Here is a 21,312-nt window from a genome sequence, read left to right as displayed (position 1 = left end):
AACTAATTTAGAAACAAAAATAAAAATAATCTCTAAAATGATCTATAATTTAGTCACTATAACAACTAATTATTTTTTGTCACTAAAAGTTAGTTTCTATTTCATAATTTTCTTGTAGTATATATATTATTTTTAATGTTATATATAATATTATACTTTTTATTAATTTCCCTTTTTATTTTAGAGCATAATATTGAAGTTTTAAGACTTTAATGTTGCGCACACTTATTTATTTGATGATTGGTTTGAAGAAGAATTAGCATGATTAACTAGATAGAACAAATATTGTTTTCAGTATTATTAAAAAATACATTTAAAAATATTGTTGGCTTTCCAACAATAAAAGAAAAAAAAGAGAGAGAAAAAAATGATTTTACAAGAACGAATACAGATCATATAGTTAAACAATGTTACAATGTACACATAGTGTTAATCAATACTTTATATATAAATTATAAGTATAATAGGAGATAGCTAAGATATTAGATATCTTAGATAATTGGAGGGTTTACTAGACTTGAAACTTTAATTATTAGAAACACTAGACAGTGTTTGGTAGACAAATCTGAAACACGTGCTTACATATGCACACTTGTAATCAGACCGTTTCAAACACTGGTAGTAGATGACTATATATAATTTAAATACTAAACATAAAGTTGAAAAAATTATCTTTATTAAATAATTTAGAGCCAACAATATTCATAAATGTACAGGCGGAGCATTATAAGACAAGGAATGAGTGACTACCAAATATTTTATAATTATGTGTATATAATAATGGAAATAAGTATTAAAATATAAAATTAAATATAATAAAATATAATAAAATGTATAAGAGAATAAAATTAAGATATTTTTTTTATATTTTGCATTATTGTGTATGTGAGATGATTTACGAAGAAAGACTACACAATGAATAGTCTTTGTCATGTTACTTTTACTTTTTAAAATGAGTGTGTCATGCCATGCAATAGTTAGATTTCTGTTCATGCAACAACAAAGATTCTCGTCATTTTAAAAAAGATTATTGAGCATTTGACCATGCAATGGTTTGACTGTGTACTTATGGTTAAGTTAATACACCGTGATAAATAGTGGGAGGGGAGGTGATTTGTGAATGCGTTAACGGAGAAGGTGAGTTGTGAATGATGTGAGTTGAGGGAGTTTGTTGTTGTTGGAGTGGTGTGTGGTGGTGGTTCGTGTGGTGTTTGGTTGTCAGTGGTGCTCGGTGTAGTGCTCGACGATGGATGATTTGCTTCCTCCGTGGTGGTTTCGTCGTGTCTTAGGTAAGAACCATGTCTTCAAATAAAAACACATAACCGATTTTTATTAAATGGAAATTGATTATCAACATGTTTTTCACATACAATCGATGTTGCTCAGCTTAGAATCGATTTCGCACGTAGGGATAGTCAACTATCCTATACGCAAAATCAATTATGCCTTTATTTCTTTGGTAGAAATCAATTTTTTTGCCCAGGAAAATCAATGTTAGATGAATGAATAATCTATGAATGAATAACGTGGTGTTGCAGGTTGGGTTTCTTTGGTTATAACTTCGTTAATTTATCTATATGTTGGGTTTCTTTAGTTATAACTTTATTAATTTATCTATATCATGAATGAATAATCTTATAATTTAGATAAATGGTATGTGGTGTTGTAGTTTGTGATTGTGGTGAGGTAGTTGCTGGAAGAAGTTGATCGTTACTTGATTGAAAGAGATATAAATGTGTCACAATAAAAAAATTGTAAGGATGACTACAAACCCGAGTCACAAATTAGGGATACTATAGTAAATGAAATGTGGACAACTTATTGTAATAATTATTTGTATGTAACATCCATTAACTTATATTTATATTGTTATAAGAAAATTTGATGATTTAATGATGACATCCGACCTTTGTTAATATATACATATGGAATTATTTATTTTATTGCAAAAGTTTAACCTTTTATTTTATTTTATCATGGATCGCAGGACAGGTATTGCTCCAAAGTCATTTTAGGTATCCATGAACACCAAAAATGGAGTACAGACATGGATTTCTTAATGCTAACTGCCATGGTCCATGAGGCACGATTGGATAACCGTATTGACAGTAGTTGGACGATCTAGGATAGGCAAAAAAGCCTTAAGGACAAAAGCCTTAATGAACTGGCAAAGCCCTCAACCGCAAGATGGCGCGTTATTCCCATCAGGCACTACAACTTGATGAAGGACTTATGAGGACTTGATCGTGCTACTGCTCCGGGTGGGAAAACAACACAACAATCACTAAGTTGAACTCAATTCCATCATTTTAATGAATATCTTAACGATTACACTATGGACTACATCCTAGAGAAGCCAAAAATTGATTCCTCCCAATGGAAAACTCCTCTCTAACCTATGCCTAATGTTGATTCATATAACCCTGACCCTAGTCTGACACCCCATCGATGCCACCTCAGCCATCCCAGCCATAAGATGATACTTCTTCTTCTAGGGATTTAAAAAGAAAAGGCCCCATGGTGAACGTCATTGATCTGCAACTGGAAATGCTTAATACAAGGTTTGAAGGATTGACCAATATCCTTGGGAGGGGTAGAGATCAGTCAAATAAGTTATGTGATATGACTGAGCACAAGCCATTTCATTTGAGGCTGTCGCTTTGTCATCACAGCGAGTGACTAATGCTACGATAGAAAATATACTATATAAAGGACGCCATGTTGTTGCAGAGGAAGAACAAAATGTAATATTTCGTTAACACATGCGCACACTCCGTCATACATAGACTTTTCAGTACTTTGGACCTGATATTTGAGAAATATCAGTGGAGATGAACATACATGATTAAGATATGTTGGATAGTTGATAGGACTTCATGTGTGGTAATCCTAATGCGGTGAAAAAATTATTTGGACTGCCTCTCAAGCGACGAATGAGAAAGTTCATGAAGATAATGACTACAAATTCTTGAACTATGTACAACCTTGTTGTGTTTTTATTATGCATATGTGTTTTTGTTTTCAAATCTGTAATGTTATTTATGACACGAATTGTATGCAAATTTTTATTTAAATATGCTTTAATTCAATTTTGTTTAAACCAATATGAGTATTCAAGTATTTCATGCTACTATTTATTATCTATTTTATGCTTTATGGTTGTTATCATCAAATTTTATGGAAATGTTCACTGAGTGCAATTATGAATATTATCTGAGTTTTGTAGAAATGGTGTCTTCATCTACGAAAAGATAGCGCAGTTGTCGACAGGGTAAGGGAAAACCCCTTGCTCATGATTCAGTTCCCCGATGCACTAATTCCTGGTATTGAGGACGTCCTTAATCATTCTCGTCATTTTTCTAACTGAGACTAGATGCTTGAGTTTGGGATGGGCTTTGCTCATATATCAATCGTGCCCCCTAAGGTCATGCATTTCGGTTCTTTGAAGAAGCAGGGTTTGAGTTCTAAAATAATTTGGAATGTCAAGGACTGAACAATTTCTAATGCAGAGATATTCATGCTTTGAGTTATGATCAAATTTTTTTATGCAAACAAAAAATTATTATACAACCTCCATATTGGATGTAGTTGTCTAAATTGAATTACCAAGGACTTCAATTGAACGGTGCAACCCCTAATGAGCACCTGAACTACAACCGTGACACAACATTAACAATCATGTTAAGGCCCGGGATGGAGGCTCATAATGTTAGGATTTTTAGTGTTCTGTCAGTGAGTGACATACTACTTCACCATAAGTTTGTTTACATTTTGTGTACTCAACGCAATAATTATTCTCAATTGCAACACAAAGATATTTTCATGCTATGGCAATAAAGAATAATATTTTGATTAATTGGTCACATTACATAATGCAACACATGGTAAAATGCAGGGACAACGACATGCCTCTGTCATATGCCATGCTAATATCATGATTTATGACAACATGTGAAATCGATTTATCCATAGAATCATGTATGAATCTTGGATGATACCACTTTTTTGAAAAAAAAACAATGAAAAAGTTAAATATCCATCAAGTACATGGTGTCTATGGTGTATGAGAACATAGAAGGGATTACCAGGAGGATGATAGAGATAAATGACGTCAACCCAGCCATTCCCAAAGGAACATGTTAATGACAATGTGCCTCATGATCACTCTACAATGTCACCACAAAATTTGAGTAGCAGGAATCCATCTGGATTATGAACCTCAACATGAACACACTTCGACATGGTTGACCGCATTGACAACATGCAAAAACAAATTAAGGACTTCCAAGACTCTTTTGAATGATAAATATTTCAATGTATCATTTATATAATTTTTCCAAACATTATTATTATTTATTTCATGTTTTTTTGTATATTGTACGTTTAATATTTGTTATGCACAAACTTTATTCATGAATTTCACTTTAATACATTATAATTTACTGCATTAATATTTATTTCATAAATAATTTGTTCCTTTATAAAATTATAGTTCCAACACCGTATAAAAAATAATCTACTCCAACACAGTACAAAAAATAATCTTTTAATTGCATACAACTATAATTCACAAATAAATAATCCATAATTACAACTTTTTTTTGAATAAAGTTTCTGACACTCATAAACATGGTCTGAAAATTTTACATCATTTATATTTTTTTCGAAGTTAACTCTAACACAATATCGATAATAATGTTTCAATTACCAAAAATAATATTTTAATTCAAAAATTTATAATCCAAAAATAAATAAATAAAATTATTTTTTCAACAAAAAGACAAATGTATAAACTTACATTTTTATTAATTAAAAAAATATAATTCCAATTACACTTCTATTATATTACTACAAAATTTTTGTAAATTTTTTCTATATTTTTTATTCTATTTATTTTAATCTAAACACTCTAATTTTTTTCACATTTTTCATTCAAATTATCTAAAATCCACTCCTTCAAATTCAATCTTTAATCCAAACAAATCATATCTCCTTGGATTGGATTGGGTACATACATATAACTCATACACATGGGGGTGGGTAAAGAAAAAGACGCCCTTGCATTGGATACATACATATAAGGACCACTTGGACCAATAGAAACATTTACGTAAAAAGGTATTTAAAAATTAGATTAATTAATTTATAAAAATATTTGATTTGATCTCTAATTTTTTATTTTATTTTAAAGAAACTAATTTTAAGAATAATTATTTATTGACATTTAAAATAGTAAATGCGCAGAAGTAGGTGGGGCTGCGAAAACATTACTTATACCACCATTCTACTATACAGTGCGGCAATAGCAGCAACTCACTTGGTTTTGCTAAACTCTATCTCTTCACATCACTCATTTCTCACCTAACCTTCTTCTTTAGTTCTCTTCTTCTCAGATCAGAAACTCCGCCATGGCGTTCCAGAAGATCAACGTCGCCAATCCTATCGTCGAGATGGATGGTCCGTTTCTTCAACTTCTTATTCTTTTTCCGATCCGATCCGATCTCTTATTTCTTTTTTCTTTCTTTCATTTCATCCAGTTTTTCTCTTTTTATTTTACCTTTTTACGTTTCATCTATTTGTTCTCTCTGTGATTATTGCTTAAATTTCTTTTCGCGTGGTGTGTCTTGTCGTGTCGATGTGTTTCCCCTCACTGCTCTTCAATTATATATTTTGCTTGTGATTTGTTATGTGGGCCACTATACTTCTCTCTCATTATTGGAAAACCTTACGACGTAATAGATATTTGTGTGTGTGTTGAGGTTTAAAAGGCTTGAAATTGTTTTTTATATATTTAATATTTAATATTACTATACAAAACGGTTTTATTGAATCCTGATGTTTTCATTATCGTTGTAGCGGAGATTTGATCCGTTCTTTTGTAAAATTGTTTTTTGGTGGAGATCTGTTCTGTTTTTGTAAGAACTACTATTTGTGACTTATTTTTTAGTGAAATAAATAAAATTAGATTGTGGAAAATAAAAAAATAGGTTTTATGGGTTGTTGTTCCAAGGAAGCACGTTATCGTTGGACTCGCTGAATTATTGAAAACTTGAGGTGCTTTTCTGCGGAAGTATATGGGATGACAGCCTTAGCTTGTTTGTCTTGTGTGATTGAGCTAGATTTATTAAGTTTTCTGGTCTGTATCTTAATTGAAAGGGGTAATAAAAATGACAGTAACCTCCCTTGGCATTGGTTACATTTGCATTACCATTGATCCTTATTTTTTAAGGGAATTTGTTTATGATTCCACCATTTAAGCAGGCGAAATATGTGTAATTTTTAAAAATGAAGTTGTTGAACTGTTAGAACTGTAAATGACAATGTGCAAGTATAATCAGTAACTAATATGAGGGAAAGTTAGTGCAACTATTTCATTTGAAATACCCAAATTATGGAATACCAAAATACTGGCATTTTCAGTTTTACCCTTCGCCCTAAGTAGAAAACTAGGAGTCTGATTGCTTTGAAAAGACTGTTCTGTTTTGCTCTGAGAAAACTGTTCTGTTTTTATTTGAGAAACCTGTTCTGTTTTGATTCCTGTTCTCGAAAGTAAAACAATAAAAAAATGTTTTTACTGTTTCTAGTAAAAAAAAATCTGAAAACTGAGAGTAAAGTGAAAATAGGGGGGGTATTTTTGTAATTAAAAATGAAAAAAGAAACTAAGATATAAAATATTTCTAAAAGCGACCTAGGATTTTGGATTTGTGTAATACTAATTTCCGTGGTGATTGTGTTTATCTGTTCAGTCAATCTTTATCTTGGTGATTGTGTTTATCTGTTCAGTCAATCTTTATCTTGCTCCTTCACCTTTATCTTATATTTCTTTTTGTGGATAATGCATTCCAGGAGATGAAATGACTAGGGTTATCTGGAAGTCAATCAAGGACAAGGTGATTTATCATCACATTGCTATTAATGCAATCGTCACTTTTTTTTTTTCTTGTGAAAAGTGCTCGTAATATTAATATTTTTCTATCATTTCTTCTGGGATAGCTCATTTTGCCTTTCCTGGAGTTGGACATAAAGTATTATGACCTTGGTCTTCCATACCGTGATGAGACCGATGATAAAGTTACAACTGATAGCGCAGAAGCTACTCTCAAGTATGTTATTTGTATACCTTGAACACCGTCTCCACCAAAAGGGATATGATAATCCTTTTGTGTAGTTTGATTATATAGCCAGTGATATGTAGAACAACAGTATTTTAATTTTAATATTTTTTGCGTGTCATAATGTTGAATTTAGAGTGGTTAAATGCTTTTTTAGACTTGTGTTCTTGCATAGTTGTTACTTATCCTGGTTTATCTAATGGTTGTACTGTTATGTAGATACAATGTAGCAATCAAGTGTGCAACTATCACTCCAGGTTCGGTAGTCAAATCCTGACATATTCTTTTAATTTTTACCTTCGTTTGGTGTATACTGCATGATTGTGTTCCACTTGATAGTAGATGTTGAAGCTTATACTAGTGTTATACATGACAGATGAAGCTCGTGTGAAGGAGTTTGGCCTGAAGCAAATGTGGAAGAGTCCAAATGGGACAATTAGGAACATTTTGAATGGTAACTCATCTTACTTCCGCTGATTTTTTTTTTGTTAAATGTTAAATACTAGTGAATTTATATATTCTGGGCTCTCATTGGTGGATAATAAGTGGTAGATGGTAACAGTGTATATTTTTTCTATTGGTTGTTTGTTTGGAACTTTTCAGGTACTGTCTTCAGAGAACCAATTCTTTGCAAAAACATTCCGCGCCTTGTTCCTGGTACTAATATTAAACAATTATATTTAATTACTTCCTGATAAATGGAGGGATGTGTATATCTCAACATTATCACTTTACCAGGTTGGACAAAGGCAATATGCATTGGAAGACATGCTTTTGGTGACCAATATCGGGCTACTGACTCAGTAATTAAAGGAGCTGGAAAGCTGACGCTGGTGTTTGGTATGCCTCTTACTTGATTTAGACAACTGTACTTAGTTCTGAAGTTGTCTTGTACTCAATGACATTGTCCCATCTCAGGGACATAGTTTTCATCGTTCCTAATTTTGGTTACTAAAGATTATTTTTATGATTTCTATACTTCTGTAGTTCCAGAAGGCGGCGGTGAGAAGACTGAATTAGAGGTTTTTAACTTTAAAGGTGAAGGAGGCGTTTCTTTAGCTATGTACAATACTGATGAGGTTGGTTCTGTAGTGTTGTTTGATATCACTTTGATTGGATATATTTAATGATTTCTAGTAGTTGTCGAACTTCTATCTAATTTTATTATTATGTGATGCAGTCTATTCGTTCTTTTGCCGAGGCTTCTATGACAACTGCTTTAGAGAAAAAGTGGCCACTTTATCTTAGTACCAAAAATACAATTCTTAAGAAATATGATGGAAGGTATACAATTCATTATTAACTTAATATTTAATGATATTTAAAAACATTTACTGCTCCGTTCCCCTGTTTGATTGTATTAATTTATTGTCTGCCTGCAGATTCAAGGACATATTTCAAGAAGTTTACGAGGCAAGCTGGAAATCAAAGTTTGAGGCTGCTGGTATATGGTGAGTGGATGAGTACTCTTGTATCGAGGGAAGAAAAGTCCATATTATGCTATTATTTACATTTATCTGATGAATTTGGAAGGTATGAGCATCGGCTCATTGATGATATGGTGGCTTATGCCCTCAAGAGTGAAGGAGGTTACGTATGGGCATGCAAAAACTATGATGGTGATGTGCAGAGTGATTTCTTAGCTCAAGGTTTGTCTGATATGCTTATTTACTAGTCACTTTCTTTTTACAACTTCATTTGCATGGGTTTCTTTTCTTTAACTAGTACCTATTCACCCTTTGTAGGTTTTGGATCATTGGGTTTGATGACATCTGTATTGGTAGGTTTAATTACATTTTGTTGTGAATTATTTAATTAATTGAACCGGATTATTTGTTTATTATGAAATCAAGTTTAATAAAAAAATTTGCAATACGAGAGTTCCTGGTGTATGATTTTTTATACTTATTGCATGATGGCATGGGTTCAGGTTTGCCCTGACGGAAAGACTATTGAAGCAGAAGCAGCCCATGGAACAGTTACCCGTCATTTTAGGGTTCATCAGAAAGGAGGCGAAACCAGCACAAATAGCATAGCATCCATCTTTGCCTGGACAAGAGGTCTAGCCCACAGGTATGTTACTATCTCACTTGCATAGTGGAGTGCAAAGCTTTATTCGTTGTATTTGATGGTTAGAAACTATTACTTGTATGTGAACAATTTTATGTTGACAGGGCAAAACTGGATGACAATGCTAAACTATTGGATTTCACTGAAAAGCTAGAGGCAGCTTGCATTGGAGTAGTAGAGGCTGGGAAGATGACCAAGGACTTGGCACTTATTCTTCATGGATCCAAGTACGTTAAGTGCCATTGTTGCTCTGTTACGACATTGGCCAAGTAATTTGCTTTTCTACTTCACATGATTAATAAACTCACTATTCAATTCTTGCAAGTAGGCTTTCAAGAGAGCACTATTTGAACACAGAGGAATTCATCGATGCCGTGGCAGCCGAGCTTAGAGATAAGATTTCTGCATAGGCTTGATTTAAAGGTACAGTGTCTCTTGGATCCTTCCTTATTATTTTTTTAAAAGATATCTTGTAATTACAAATATGGGCTCATGTGATATTCCATAGCTAAAAGGTTATTTTGGTTTTTCTTTGCTTTTGTTTTTGGCATTATCAGACGGACGGAAAAAGACTAGACCAACAAGGAACAAACATGTGCTACTCTCTATTCTGAAGAAATAAGAGAAGCACTGACCCTTGGCTCCTTTTACTTCATTTGTGGGTTGGGAATGCAAGGGTTGTTTTTCTTCTCTGTATTGTTTGAACTGATTTGTCCTGTGATTTTGAACTCATCCCTTCCAACTTCGTACTTATTATGGATTTTGTTGTCTTCTTCTGCATATACGGCACCGCAGAAAGTAAAGGTAAACATCATTCCAAATATATAGTGGCTCACCTTAATAAAATACTACAGAAAGGCCAGCAACTATACAAGTTCTTGAAAAACCTAATTAATCTCTTTCTTATTTTGATGTTACATTTGAAATTAAAAGATGAAAAAAATAAACTTGGCAAATTAGTTATTTATCTATGGTTATATTTTTCTAATTTCAACTAGTTAGTATGTGCTATCCTATTCATATAATGTTTTTGTGGAGTTGATTTTGGATCAACGTGATTTTGAAGTATTGATTAGAAGTAAATGCGAGAGCAATGATTTTAGTTTCGATAATGAATGTTGGAAAATGACATTTCATGAATAAATGTAAATTTGCAATTAAAATTTTGTAGTATGTAATATTGAAAGTTATTTTTAATGATCTTATATAATTTTATGTCAATATCTTTTCCATCGAAATTGATTGCGTGTATAATAAATAGTTAGTTTAAGGAGAAAAATTGATATTTATATATTACCATTCTTTTCTTTATTTAGATGCAATAAAAAAAGAGTCCTACGGCAAAAGTTTCGGGAAATTTGAAAGTGAGAGTTAACTGTTAACAATTAAACATATAGGTCGTAGTAAGTTTTAATGTAACATTCAAGAAACATCTTCAAAGCTACTCTTTACATCTTCGACCTTGATGCAGTATAATGTTCACAGATGTATAGTTAAATAAACTTAACGTCCTTAATAACTATAAAATGAGTAAATTTTTACTTAGGCCATTATATTTTTTTATTTCTTTTAACTCGAGCATAATTGATTTTAACTTTTAAATAGAAAGTCATACGACATTTTGTGACACCCACTAGTGTCTATGGTATAATATAGGCATGTGACATTTTTTCTCCGAAACTTATAAATAAATATTATTTATTAATTTTGATTGATAGGGTTAAAAGTAATAATTTTAAAGTATAAAGAAAAAACAATAATTTACTATTTCTTTATGGATTATGTAATTCGGATATATTCTGGATTACATAATTTGGAAGTCAATTTCATTATGTAATCTCGAAGCTATTAACACATCTGCAAAAAAGGTTTTTGGATTACATAATCTGGAAGCTAATCTTATGTATAATCTTATGTATAGAAAAGACTTCCAGATTATCTAATTCGGAAGCTAATTACAAAAGACTTTTGGATTACATAATCTAAAAGCTAATTTTGAATATATTTCAGATTATGTAATCTAGAATATTGAAAAGGGTATTTTTGGAATACGAAAAATTTATGGGGTGACACAAGAAGGTATGGAAGTGTAGGAAGAAGCAGCCCAGTACGAAAGTAGCACAGAAAGATGCCTGAAAAAAAAAATCTGCGTCTTTTTTCGTTTTAATAGAACAATATTTTAAAAAAAAGAGGATGATTGAAGAAGTAATAAGAAGGAAAAAAAAATACAAACGAGTTATGCAGTAGTATGTCTCAAACACCATATTTTGTCTATTCTTGGAAAAGTTTATGAGTTTTACTGATAATAAAGGATTACAATTATTCATTTTAATTATGAGTTTATGAGTTTTACTGATAATAATTCTTTAATAGGGAAAGACAAGAACAAAGGAGAAGAAGAGTTCTTAATGTTGTAAAGAATGAGAAGAACCTAGGAGGAGTTGAGGTGTGACACTGAAAAAGAGTGAAAAGTAAGGAGAAAGACACATTGATGTCCTATTTTAAGAACTTTATAGATCAACTATCCTTTGAACTGATATCAAAAATAAAAACTACATTATTTGTAAGGTAATATCTATTTTTTATATCTATTCAAAGGTTAACCGATGCGAACAATTTTTCTAGTTTCGTATAGGTCATAATTGAATATAGAAAGTAAATAATACATCGATTATTCATAGATGCAATATTTATTTTTTACATCTATTCAAAATTCTCAAAAACATCCAAAAATTTATTTAGATGAACAACTATTTCTAAAAGTTTTTTTTCCAGTTTTTAAACTATTTACAAATAAATTATAAACTTATTAATGGTACTATTAAGTGTAAATTCAGTGACGTAAAGGCTAGAAATAACAACCAAGCTTCAAACAAATTAATTCTAATAATTCAGAAAAAAATTCTATATATCTTATTTATTTTCATTTTGATCGACTGTTTACGCACTTCTAAACAAAATTATAGACTAAAAGATAATATTGTTAGCTTCATTAACATAAATTCTATGCAAAACATTAAGGTTTACAAAAGTTAAAAATGCTAGAATTTGGAAAAAAGACTAACAAGTTATGTACTGTTCGAACTAATTTAAAGGATTATTTTCTTGTATTTTTTTTAACAATGCTAATAAAATATTTAAATTAATAATAATAGCTTTAATTATACATAATATTAATTAAATGTAAAAAAAATTATTCTATTATTAATAACAATAGTAATATACTAATAATTTTATTAATAATAATAATAATAATTTAATTATAATATATTTTTTAAAAATTTAAAATTATTATTTTAAAAAATTATCAATTAAATAAATTGTGAAATCAGGTAAATAATTTGATCTTAAAAACCGAATTCCGACCAAGAGGACTAAATAATTCAGAATCCAGTTCCTAAATATCCTAATTCTGACCATAAGAGAAAAAAAAGGGGTGAATTTGGGTAAATAAATTAGGGATGTAGTTGGGATTTTTTTTTTTAAATTGGTTTATTGGGGGTAAAATTTTCCTAAGTTAACAAGTGTTCCTTATAAATAGAAAGTTAACTAGTGTTTTTTACATGTTAATTAATTAGAAAAAAGGGTACAAATATTTCGACAAATAATGTTATTTCCACTCGCAACTGGATTAATCCCCGCAAAAATCTGGTTTCTGCTCTGGAAAATTTAGCTTCAGTTCGCGTAGCTAAAATCCATTCACCGAACAAACCCTCCAGTGAAATGACGCCTAAAACTTTCAATTTTCCCGCCAAACGCACAACCGCACTTTTCCTTCTAACCGCAACCGCCGCCGTCGCCGCCGCACAAACTACCAACTCCCCTGTGCTCTCTCCTCTTCCGGCACTCTCGGCGGGCAAAACTGGAGGTGAAATCCACGGCCTCGTCCGCACCACTCGTGCCGTCTCCACGGTACCATTTTTTCCATCTCCATCTTTCCTTGCTCGACTCTTCGCAGTGTTTTAACTTCACTTCTTTCTGTTTCCTCAATCTTCGATCTCTCAGGTTGCTTCCACTGTTGTTGACTACGAATTCTCTTTGCGCGGCCTTAAAAAAGACTCCGACCAGTACCGCCTAACGATTTCTCAGGTTTTCGTCATCTCTACAATGAATAATCGTTCTCGTTGTTTCAATCTGCTTCGAGAACTGTTTCAATTGCTGATATTTTGAACGTATCGTTTGGTTCTTAGGTGCATCTACGCTCTGCCAAAAGGTTTCTCAAGTTATGCGAAGCCAACAAAGGGTTTTATGTGAAGGCTGGACAGTTCGTTGCAGCGCAGAAAGTGCTTCCTGCAGAGTATTCGTCCACTTTATCTTCGTTACAAGACCGGGTATATCTCAGTGAATCTACGGCCTGTTTGGATAAGTTTATATAAAATCACTTGTAAGAGAACAAACAAGAAGGTAAAATGAGTTATTATTAGTTAAAATAGTTTATGTAAAATTGATTTATGGAAGCCTTTCTAGAAGATAATTTGTAAGTGATATATATACTGAATTTAGTTTGTGGAAAAACTTATTTTATTCTATTCTTATTTTCCTTTTCTGTTTATGGATAAATTTATTCAAACAAACTCCTATTTAAATTCAATTTCACTTTGTTCTTGGTTAATTGCTTTTGCTAATTGGAATATCTTGATGACATTAGGTTGCTCCCATTCCTTTTAAAATTGTCAGGGAAGTGTTAAAGAATAGTCTCGGACCTGATTTCTCTGACATGTAAGTTGCCTTTACTAACTGATTTTTATTTTACAAAATCTTTTATCTTTCAAAATTTGAATCTCCTCAAAAACCTGGTTGGCAGAGTTGCATAAATGGTTTTGTATATCGAAGAAGCCATCTCGTGCAAGAGGTATTTGGACTTAAAAAAAAAAGCATAAGCTAACATTGTAGCTTGAGTTGGACCTGCCTATGAGGCTGCTGATATTCCATATTCTGTTGCCACCCTATAAATCCGCGTTTTCACTTCTTTTTTTTGTGTATAGGGAGGTATTTGTTTGAAGTTTTAACATTACTATTTTGAATTTTTGTGAATGGCAGGTTTCTGTCAATTGATGAACAACCTATAGCTGCTGCATCTATTGCTCAAGTTCACCGTGGAGTGCTGAAAAGTGGTTATGAAGTAGCAATCAAGGTTTGTGTGTGATGCTACTGATTTCCTGAATTCTTGATTTCACAAAATCTGTGCTGATACTAGACACGGACACTCTAGCATATAAGGATGCCAAACTTTCAAGTTAATTCATGAGTTTACAGTTCTAGATAGAGAAAAGTTAAGTCGTTATCAAACTGTTTTGTGGGTATACTCGGATAAATTCTTTAAACTCTGAATACTCTTGCATAAACTCTCAAGTTAGGAAGAGTTAATGAGTTTGAAATTTAATTTAATTTAATTTTTGTCTGACTTTTACTTCCAGAATGACAACGTTTTATTAGACTCCAATTGTTTAAAGAAATTAACTCCTTTTTGAATTATTTTCATATTATGAACTTCTGTTCTTATGAATTTGTATATGATTTAATCATTTATGCAGTTTAATTTTATTTAGCACTGATGTGCTATCATACTCTATTATTGTAATTTGCTACTTTTCTTTATCATGAAGTGGAAGTATTGAACTATTGTTGGATTAAGATTATTATGTTATGCATATGTCACTGATAGATTTTTTAATATTGTTTATTTAAATTAGGTAAACTTGAAAGTTCAATCTACGAGGTCTTTGCGGAAGTTCCAGGAGTTTATGTAAACTCTCGAATGTAACAATGTTATTAACAAGTTAATGTCCGAAATATCGGAAACTGGGATACTGCACTTGTATACACATGCAAATATTGAGAAATGATCGAAATGGATAATCAAGATTTCTATATGCGATGCATTTTGCTAATACATATTTTTATATTGAGGTAAGCTACATTTGGAAAAACACTTCTTGAATTGTAAACTCATTTTCTTCCCTGGAAACTAGGTACAATATCCTTGGATAGAGCAGCAGATGAATTTCGATACAAGAACAATGTATTTCCTATCGAAAACTATTGCATGGGTATGCTCTGTCTCTTGAGAGTTATTGTTTATTGAAAGATATTGAAGAAATTATGCTGTAATTAATATTATTCTTAGATATTTCTAAATGCCTGGAATGACGGTCGATGATCATTATATAACTTTGATGAGTGAAAGTAAAAATAATTGGAATGAAACACAATACAATTGAGAACCAAAAGGAAATTGGTTATGGTGTCATTACCTCAGCTAAATCATCTCAATACGGTAATCCAGAGTGTCATATCAGTCAAGAACAAAATCATTATGTTTAAGTGACATTAACATTTCCGGCACTGAACTTAATAATGGACTAACTTCGATTATCCCTGTATAATTTGAAAATAGTTTGGTGGTACCATGGAAAATATTGATGGAGTATCTAGGTTCTCATAGCCGTTAAATCAAACCTGAATCTAGAATCCAAAACAGTGTCTCACCTAATTACTTGCTTATTGCATTAAAGAAAATAATTTATTGGTTTGGTTTCTGTTGTATTTCGTGAAATTGAATTAATCATATTTGACTTGTGTAACCACCTAAAATTTCATGTTTTAATGTTAATGCTGATTTTATTGATAATTTTTTCAAGCAACAAAACTGGCGTTTATGGGTGGGTTATCCATGTGCTTAAGTATTTATCAAGTGTGATTGTCAATGTCTTGGAAAATTTACTACAGGGGAGGTCTTATGATTGAGCGATTAAGTACCCGGATCTTTATCAATTGGGAAGTCACCTTAACTGCAGTATGATGGAGTTGTTAAGTTCTTAAAAATTTTATCTATTGGAAAATTGCCTTAATTGTGGTCACCTCTTTCCCACCTTAGTTGCAGCTTCAAGGGTGGTGGTTTGTTTTTGTGTTGACTAAAGATATGACTTGAATAGAGCTATAGAGCTTAGCACTTTACAAGCCGATTTTGAAATTGGGTTAATCTCAAAGTCTAGTTTATAAGATTATCCTTTATTGCAATGGTATTGGAATGTGGAATAAGGCTTTTGTTATTGTATAGCAAAGGTACTCGAATGCTCGTTTGAGCTGATGTGTTTTCTGTTTTCTTTCTCCCCTATAGCATCCTTTCTAATTTTAGAAAGATTCTTCTTCCTCCTATTTTTTACTCTTCTTTTATTTTCTGAGAAAATGATTAAAAAGGGAAGAAAAAAACTCATCAGTAATATATAATTTTCTTGAAATTTTAAGCTTTTCGTTACTATAATATCTAAATTGGTGGTTGAGCAATGTACTGTCAGTATTCTCTTTTCTTTTGTTACTTTTTCATGCTAGAAATATTATCAAGTCCCTTGTTCCTGTTGATTCATTACTTTAATATTGTTGCCTTTTATTGTAGTTATACCCTCAATACAAGCTCGACTGGCTACCATTAGCGTTTGCCAAGTCTGTGTCCTCAGAGCTTGGTTAGTAAGAATGCCGAGTTACTCCATTAAAATGCTTTCTGTCTTTGTTTCTATTACAATTTATTAATGTCTCGCACGTGGGCATATTGTAGAGCTTTAGACTACTGCCCTTATATTTTCCCTATATGTTCTTATCCAGCCACTGGTTTATGTTTAAAATTTAAGCTAAAGATGCAAGTAACGATAGGGAGTCTTGATTTTAGTTTATCCTATTAGACACGACACGATTACTTAAGGAATTCTGAGAGAGAAGCCATGGAACTTGAGGTGACTAACTGAATGAGATATATACCCTGAGTCCTTGACTACTTCCCTGCAGATTTTGTTCAGGAGGCAAGGAATTCTGAGATAGCAGCCAAAACTTTGAGAAATAACAAAATGGTCAGAATTCCTCATGTATTCTGGGTATGAATCGAAATCACTTTTATTCCTCCTACGAACTATCTATTTGGTAATTGTGTGTACCACTTGCCAACTTAACATTAAATTATGCATGCGTTCAGGACTTGACAACGAAGCTTGTCCTAACCATGCAGTTTTATGCAGGACACAAGGTATGATTCATCAATCATGTCAGTAAATGTTATGTCGGAAAAAAAATACCGTTGCATTAGTTCTGAAATAGCACATGTATTATATCTGACAGAGGTTTCAAGCAAGCATATCCCATTATGATGAACGAAGATACTCATGGTTAGAAATGCTTTCACTCTAGGGGTAGTGCATCAATGTAAAAGGGACTCACACTTTAGGGGGAGTTTGTTAAGACTCCAAGTGTAAGTCTGAGTCTTCTTATATTGAGTAGAAATGAGAAAATTGAATAATATATAGGAAAGAAAACCCATAAACACATTGCATTAAGGTTTTGGGTTGAAGTTGTTGTTATAGTCTCTTATATTGGTAGGTGGGTAACATATTCTTGAACGTATAAACATGAGCCACAAACCATTAATTTATATAATTATTTATTGACCAATTCACTTTTGCATGGTCGATTTTATATTATGTTACTGCGGTTTGCTTGTGGTAATTTTGATATTCAAGTTGTGCTACGCTTTAGATTTCTTTATATCACATTCTACTGATGGATGACTTACTAAATTTCAGATTGATGACTTGGATTTTTTGAATCAGATTGGGGTTGATTCAGAAAAGGTTGACTTGTCACAGCTTTGGTGAACTCATGTAAATTGTGTTTTTATGTTCTTTATGGTGGGATTATTTCTCCTTATTGTGATGCAGCATGGTAATTGGTTGACAATTGCTATCCCTAATAAGTTGAATATCAACTATAAAAATATCATTCATTTCTCCTACTTATGTAGTGCAAAAGCTTGCTTATCTGATTCATTCTAACCTGTTACTGAAGGTAGCAAAATCACTGATTCAGCTATTTGCTGAAATGATATTTGTACATGGTTACATACATGGTGATCCTCACCCTGGTAATATATTAGTTTCCCCAGAAGGCTGTAATGGTTTTTCTTTGGGTACGTACTAATGTATTTGAGATCACTTTTCTCTAATAGGATTCTATCTGAAACTCAGAACATGGAATAATTGAACCTTGACCTATTCTGCGCTATTGGAGTTATTTTGCAGTTCTTCTAGATCATGCAGTGTACACGGTATTGGATGAAGAATTTAGAAAGGATTTCTGTCAGTTATGGGAAGCCTTGATTCTCAAGGATTCAATGAAAACGTTGTGGTTTGGTGAGCGATTAGGTGCTGGGAAGTATTCCAGATACTTACCCATCATTTTTACTGGAACAACCATTGACAGGTTCCTTCCTAATTTTCTGTTTATTAACGCATATAAATTCTTTTAAATTGCAATTTGAAGTTTGTTCAGATTAGTTAAACGCAAATTACAACTGTAAGGTACAGTTCACTGTAATTGTTGTGATCTGTCTTTATTCGTTATATAGTGTGTCTTTTACACGCAATTTTGCGATTAAGTAGTCTATAGCGGAAAATAGACAAGGGTTATTGTAGTTATATGGAGTCAAGGAGTACGATTGTGTCGCTATTAAAATGCTACTATCATTTTATAAACCAAGGATAAAAAATTTCTTATAAACCATGTGATGGTCGTTTGTAAATTTTTTTTATATTAGAAGATATCTAATAACTGAAGGCCAAAGTGGAGAATGTTTTCTAATTAAGCTCCATATCTTAATGGGCCTTTTGAATGAAGTTTTGTCATTAAATGCTAATAAAGTGTCGCAGTTTTCTGATCACTTGAAGTTCCTGTGGTTATTAGGAAAAAAATGATGCATTACATGATTATTAAGTTGTTACAAATATCTTTGTTGCTTCCAAAAGCCAAACAAAACATGATTGGATATTTGGCCTTTCTTTAGTTCTCAGCCTATATGATTTATCAAGAGTTAGTAGTTATAATTGTAATTGTAAATTAGTTATAGCAGTTAAAGTGTTAGATGCATTACTAAAATTAATTATCTTCCTTTGTTAGCTTGTTTAGATCCTGCTACTTAATATGATTTATTGAACACGGGGCTCCTTGACGGATATATGTAGAAAGATGAAATAACTGTTGTTTTAATGAACTTGTTTCGTTTCTATTGCCCTATGCCATGTTTCTTGCAATAAAAAAGTTATAATAGATCTTTTTACGTAAGTTGCAGCAAATATGCTGTTGGAATATCAATTGAAGAAAAGGAGGCCTTGAAACGCGAACTGAAATCTCTGTTGTTTGAGGACTTACATTCATTCATGGAGTCTCTGCCGCCAGATTTTATTGGTATAATGCGTGCAGAGTAAGAAACAGAGATCAAGCTTGCTTTATTGGATCAGAAAATTTGTGTTATTTGATGTGTTTGACCTATCTTCTTTTTCATTGTAGTGCACTGATAAGGTCTATTATTAGAAAGATGGATGTCTCACGGGCCATGAGGTTGCTAACTTACACCAAATATGCTGTGTATGGTGGTCTGTGTCCAAAGTTGAATGGTGAAGGACAATCACGTAAAATACTCGGAACAAACTTCTGTGAGTTCCCTTGTTATCTTTTAAAGTGTACATGAAAGCTTGTCATCATTGTCTGTCAAGTGAACTAGCATACAGAGCACATTAATTAAAGAAACAAATATAAAATATATTTATTGAAAATAATCAAATTATATAATATTTAGGTTAAATTATATTTTTAGTCTCCTTTAATTTTTTATCTACAATATTGATCTCTAATTTTTCCTATGATTTAATTTTTGCATTTTAGAAAATTTGATCTAGTCCTCAATTTTAAATGTGTTTATCATAAATTAAAATTAATTTATGAATAAACTAAATATTTTCTCTAATTTTTTTAATTAATATGTGAACTAAAGTTCATTTATTTATTTTTTCTTTTGTGCAAGTATTTATTTCTATACCTAAAACCCGGACATCTATCCCTTACACTACACCGGATATCTTGAAAAAGAAAATGTAGGACCTAAGCCAGCTCTGTTATCCAAAAATGGTGGTAGTAAAGAGCCAGAATTACTTGTAAAAACCCTACTGTACCTAATTTGGATGCACTAATTATAAGTACCAGATTTACGGAAGTATTTATCGATAAGGCAAAATGTGTTTGGTGATGAAACGTTTTTCGATTAGACTATTGCAAGAGTTTGCAAAATGAATTTTCACTCTAATTTTGATATTTGTGCTTCCAGATTTTGCTGTGAAAGCTGGTTTTTTCAGTTTCATATCAACTTTAAAATATGTTCGGATCCTAATAACGGTACTTATAGGTGAGTATGAGCATGCTTTTCTTTACCTGTAATTTGATTTATAAATAGCACCTAAAGTTTAAACTATATATTTCCCCCCTTTTATTAGGGGCTCTTAACGTTATCCCTTGGCAGCAGAAGTTGAAAAGTGTACAGAGTTACTTGTATAGCAAGATCAATTGCGACTCTTTGGGCTTCTTGGTGCATTCTGTTTTTCTTCTTTTATGCATCCGTCCTACTGCATTGTTTTAAACCTTGAATTATGTCTTGTGTAGAGGCTTATTTAACGGGGTGTGTATATATATGCTTAAGATTAAAATGAATTGCAACTATCTTAATCATTGAGTTCTTTTTATATAGTTGTTAGTGTAGATTATTACTGTGGATGATTAATCTTAGCCATCGGATATAGTTTATATACTTATATGGATAAAGATGGTTAGAAGCTTCTATTTTTCATTTCTTTTGCACAGATGTGTATATGAGAATGTGCGTAAATGATAGGTTAAGTTTGCAACCAATTCTCCTTGAATTCATCATTCTCTTTCTCATAAATTCTTTTGTATTTCAAACTAGCTTTATAAAATAGAATAATGTATACATGATTTCTGAATCAGATTAGTTTCCGGAATTTTCTTAGTCATTTTCTTCAATGTTTTTGGTAGCACTAACATTTTTAGATTTGAACATAAAGAGTCTTAAATAAAAATTATAAGATAATTAAATAGTGTTTTTACTTTATTATTTTAGGTTTTACCTTTAAAACAAGATTAAAAATGATAAAAAAATGCTTGTTTTTACTAATATTAAGAATCTAACAACATTTTTTTGCGATATTCTAACAACATGCAATACTTGATAGGAAGAACGGGCTGCTATTCCAATTAAAACTACAAACGCTGACCAGGAAAAATTGTAAGAACGTTGTAT

The 21,312-nt window shown here is 31.8% G+C and overlaps 2 protein-coding genes across 2 annotated transcripts; both read left to right on the top strand.

Moving 5' to 3' along the window:
• The first annotated feature begins 5,215 nt into the window (after window positions 1–5,215).
• Window positions 5,216–10,005, top strand: LOC137825812 (isocitrate dehydrogenase [NADP]). The gene is made up of 16 exons (XM_068631599.1): window positions 5,216–5,457; window positions 6,847–6,890; window positions 6,994–7,103; window positions 7,332–7,369; window positions 7,489–7,566; window positions 7,716–7,769; window positions 7,851–7,952; window positions 8,100–8,191; window positions 8,293–8,396; window positions 8,495–8,563; window positions 8,646–8,761; window positions 8,858–8,892; window positions 9,043–9,185; window positions 9,287–9,409; window positions 9,511–9,605; window positions 9,740–10,005. The coding sequence occupies exons 1-15, from the start codon at window positions 5,409–5,411 to the stop codon at window positions 9,590–9,592; spliced, it is 1,239 nt and encodes a 412-aa protein (XP_068487700.1). The 5' UTR covers window positions 5,216–5,408; the 3' UTR covers window positions 9,593–9,605; window positions 9,740–10,005.
• A 2,619-nt stretch (window positions 10,006–12,624) lies between these two features.
• LOC137825811 (uncharacterized) lies at window positions 12,625–20,720 on the top strand. Its single transcript, XM_068631598.1, has 16 exons — window positions 12,625–13,094; window positions 13,188–13,271; window positions 13,373–13,513; window positions 13,831–13,901; window positions 14,223–14,316; window positions 15,155–15,232; window positions 16,579–16,645; window positions 16,965–17,050; window positions 17,149–17,199; window positions 17,753–17,800; window positions 18,015–18,135; window positions 18,248–18,428; window positions 19,294–19,425; window positions 19,512–19,657; window positions 20,326–20,403; window positions 20,492–20,720. Exons 1-16 carry the CDS (start codon window positions 12,906–12,908, stop codon window positions 20,632–20,634), a joined length of 1,710 nt encoding a protein of 569 aa, XP_068487699.1. The 5' UTR covers window positions 12,625–12,905; the 3' UTR covers window positions 20,635–20,720.
• The last annotated feature ends 592 nt before the right edge of the window (window positions 20,721–21,312 follow it).

The sequence above is a fragment of the Phaseolus vulgaris genome, chromosome 8 (assembly GCF_000499845.2).
Source record: "Phaseolus vulgaris cultivar G19833 chromosome 8, P. vulgaris v2.0, whole genome shotgun sequence".
Taxonomy (NCBI): Eukaryota; Viridiplantae; Streptophyta; class Magnoliopsida; order Fabales; family Fabaceae; genus Phaseolus; species Phaseolus vulgaris.
The sequence above is the reverse complement of the archived record's forward strand: the minus strand, read 5'-3'. Positions and strand labels throughout refer to the sequence as shown.

Excerpts from the sequence above, each read along its gene's own strand:
- LOC137825812 (XM_068631599.1), top strand. The coding sequence starts at position 5,409 with ATGGCGTTCCAGAAGATCAACGTCGCCAATCCTATCGTCGAGATGGAT. Across the intron at positions 5,458-6,846 it reads TCCTATCGTCGAGATGGATG|GAGATGAAATGACTAGGGTT; the intron begins GTCCGTTTCTTC and ends AATGCATTCCAG. Across the intron at positions 6,891-6,993 it reads GGAAGTCAATCAAGGACAAG|CTCATTTTGCCTTTCCTGGA; the intron begins GTGATTTATCAT and ends CTTCTGGGATAG.
- LOC137825811 (XM_068631598.1), top strand. The coding sequence starts at position 12,906 with ATGACGCCTAAAACTTTCAATTTTCCCGCCAAACGCACAACCGCACTT. Across the intron at positions 14,317-15,154 it reads GTTATGAAGTAGCAATCAAG|GTACAATATCCTTGGATAGA; the intron begins GTTTGTGTGTGA and ends CCTGGAAACTAG. Across the intron at positions 19,658-20,325 it reads AATACTCGGAACAAACTTCT|ATTTTGCTGTGAAAGCTGGT; the intron begins GTGAGTTCCCTT and ends TTGTGCTTCCAG.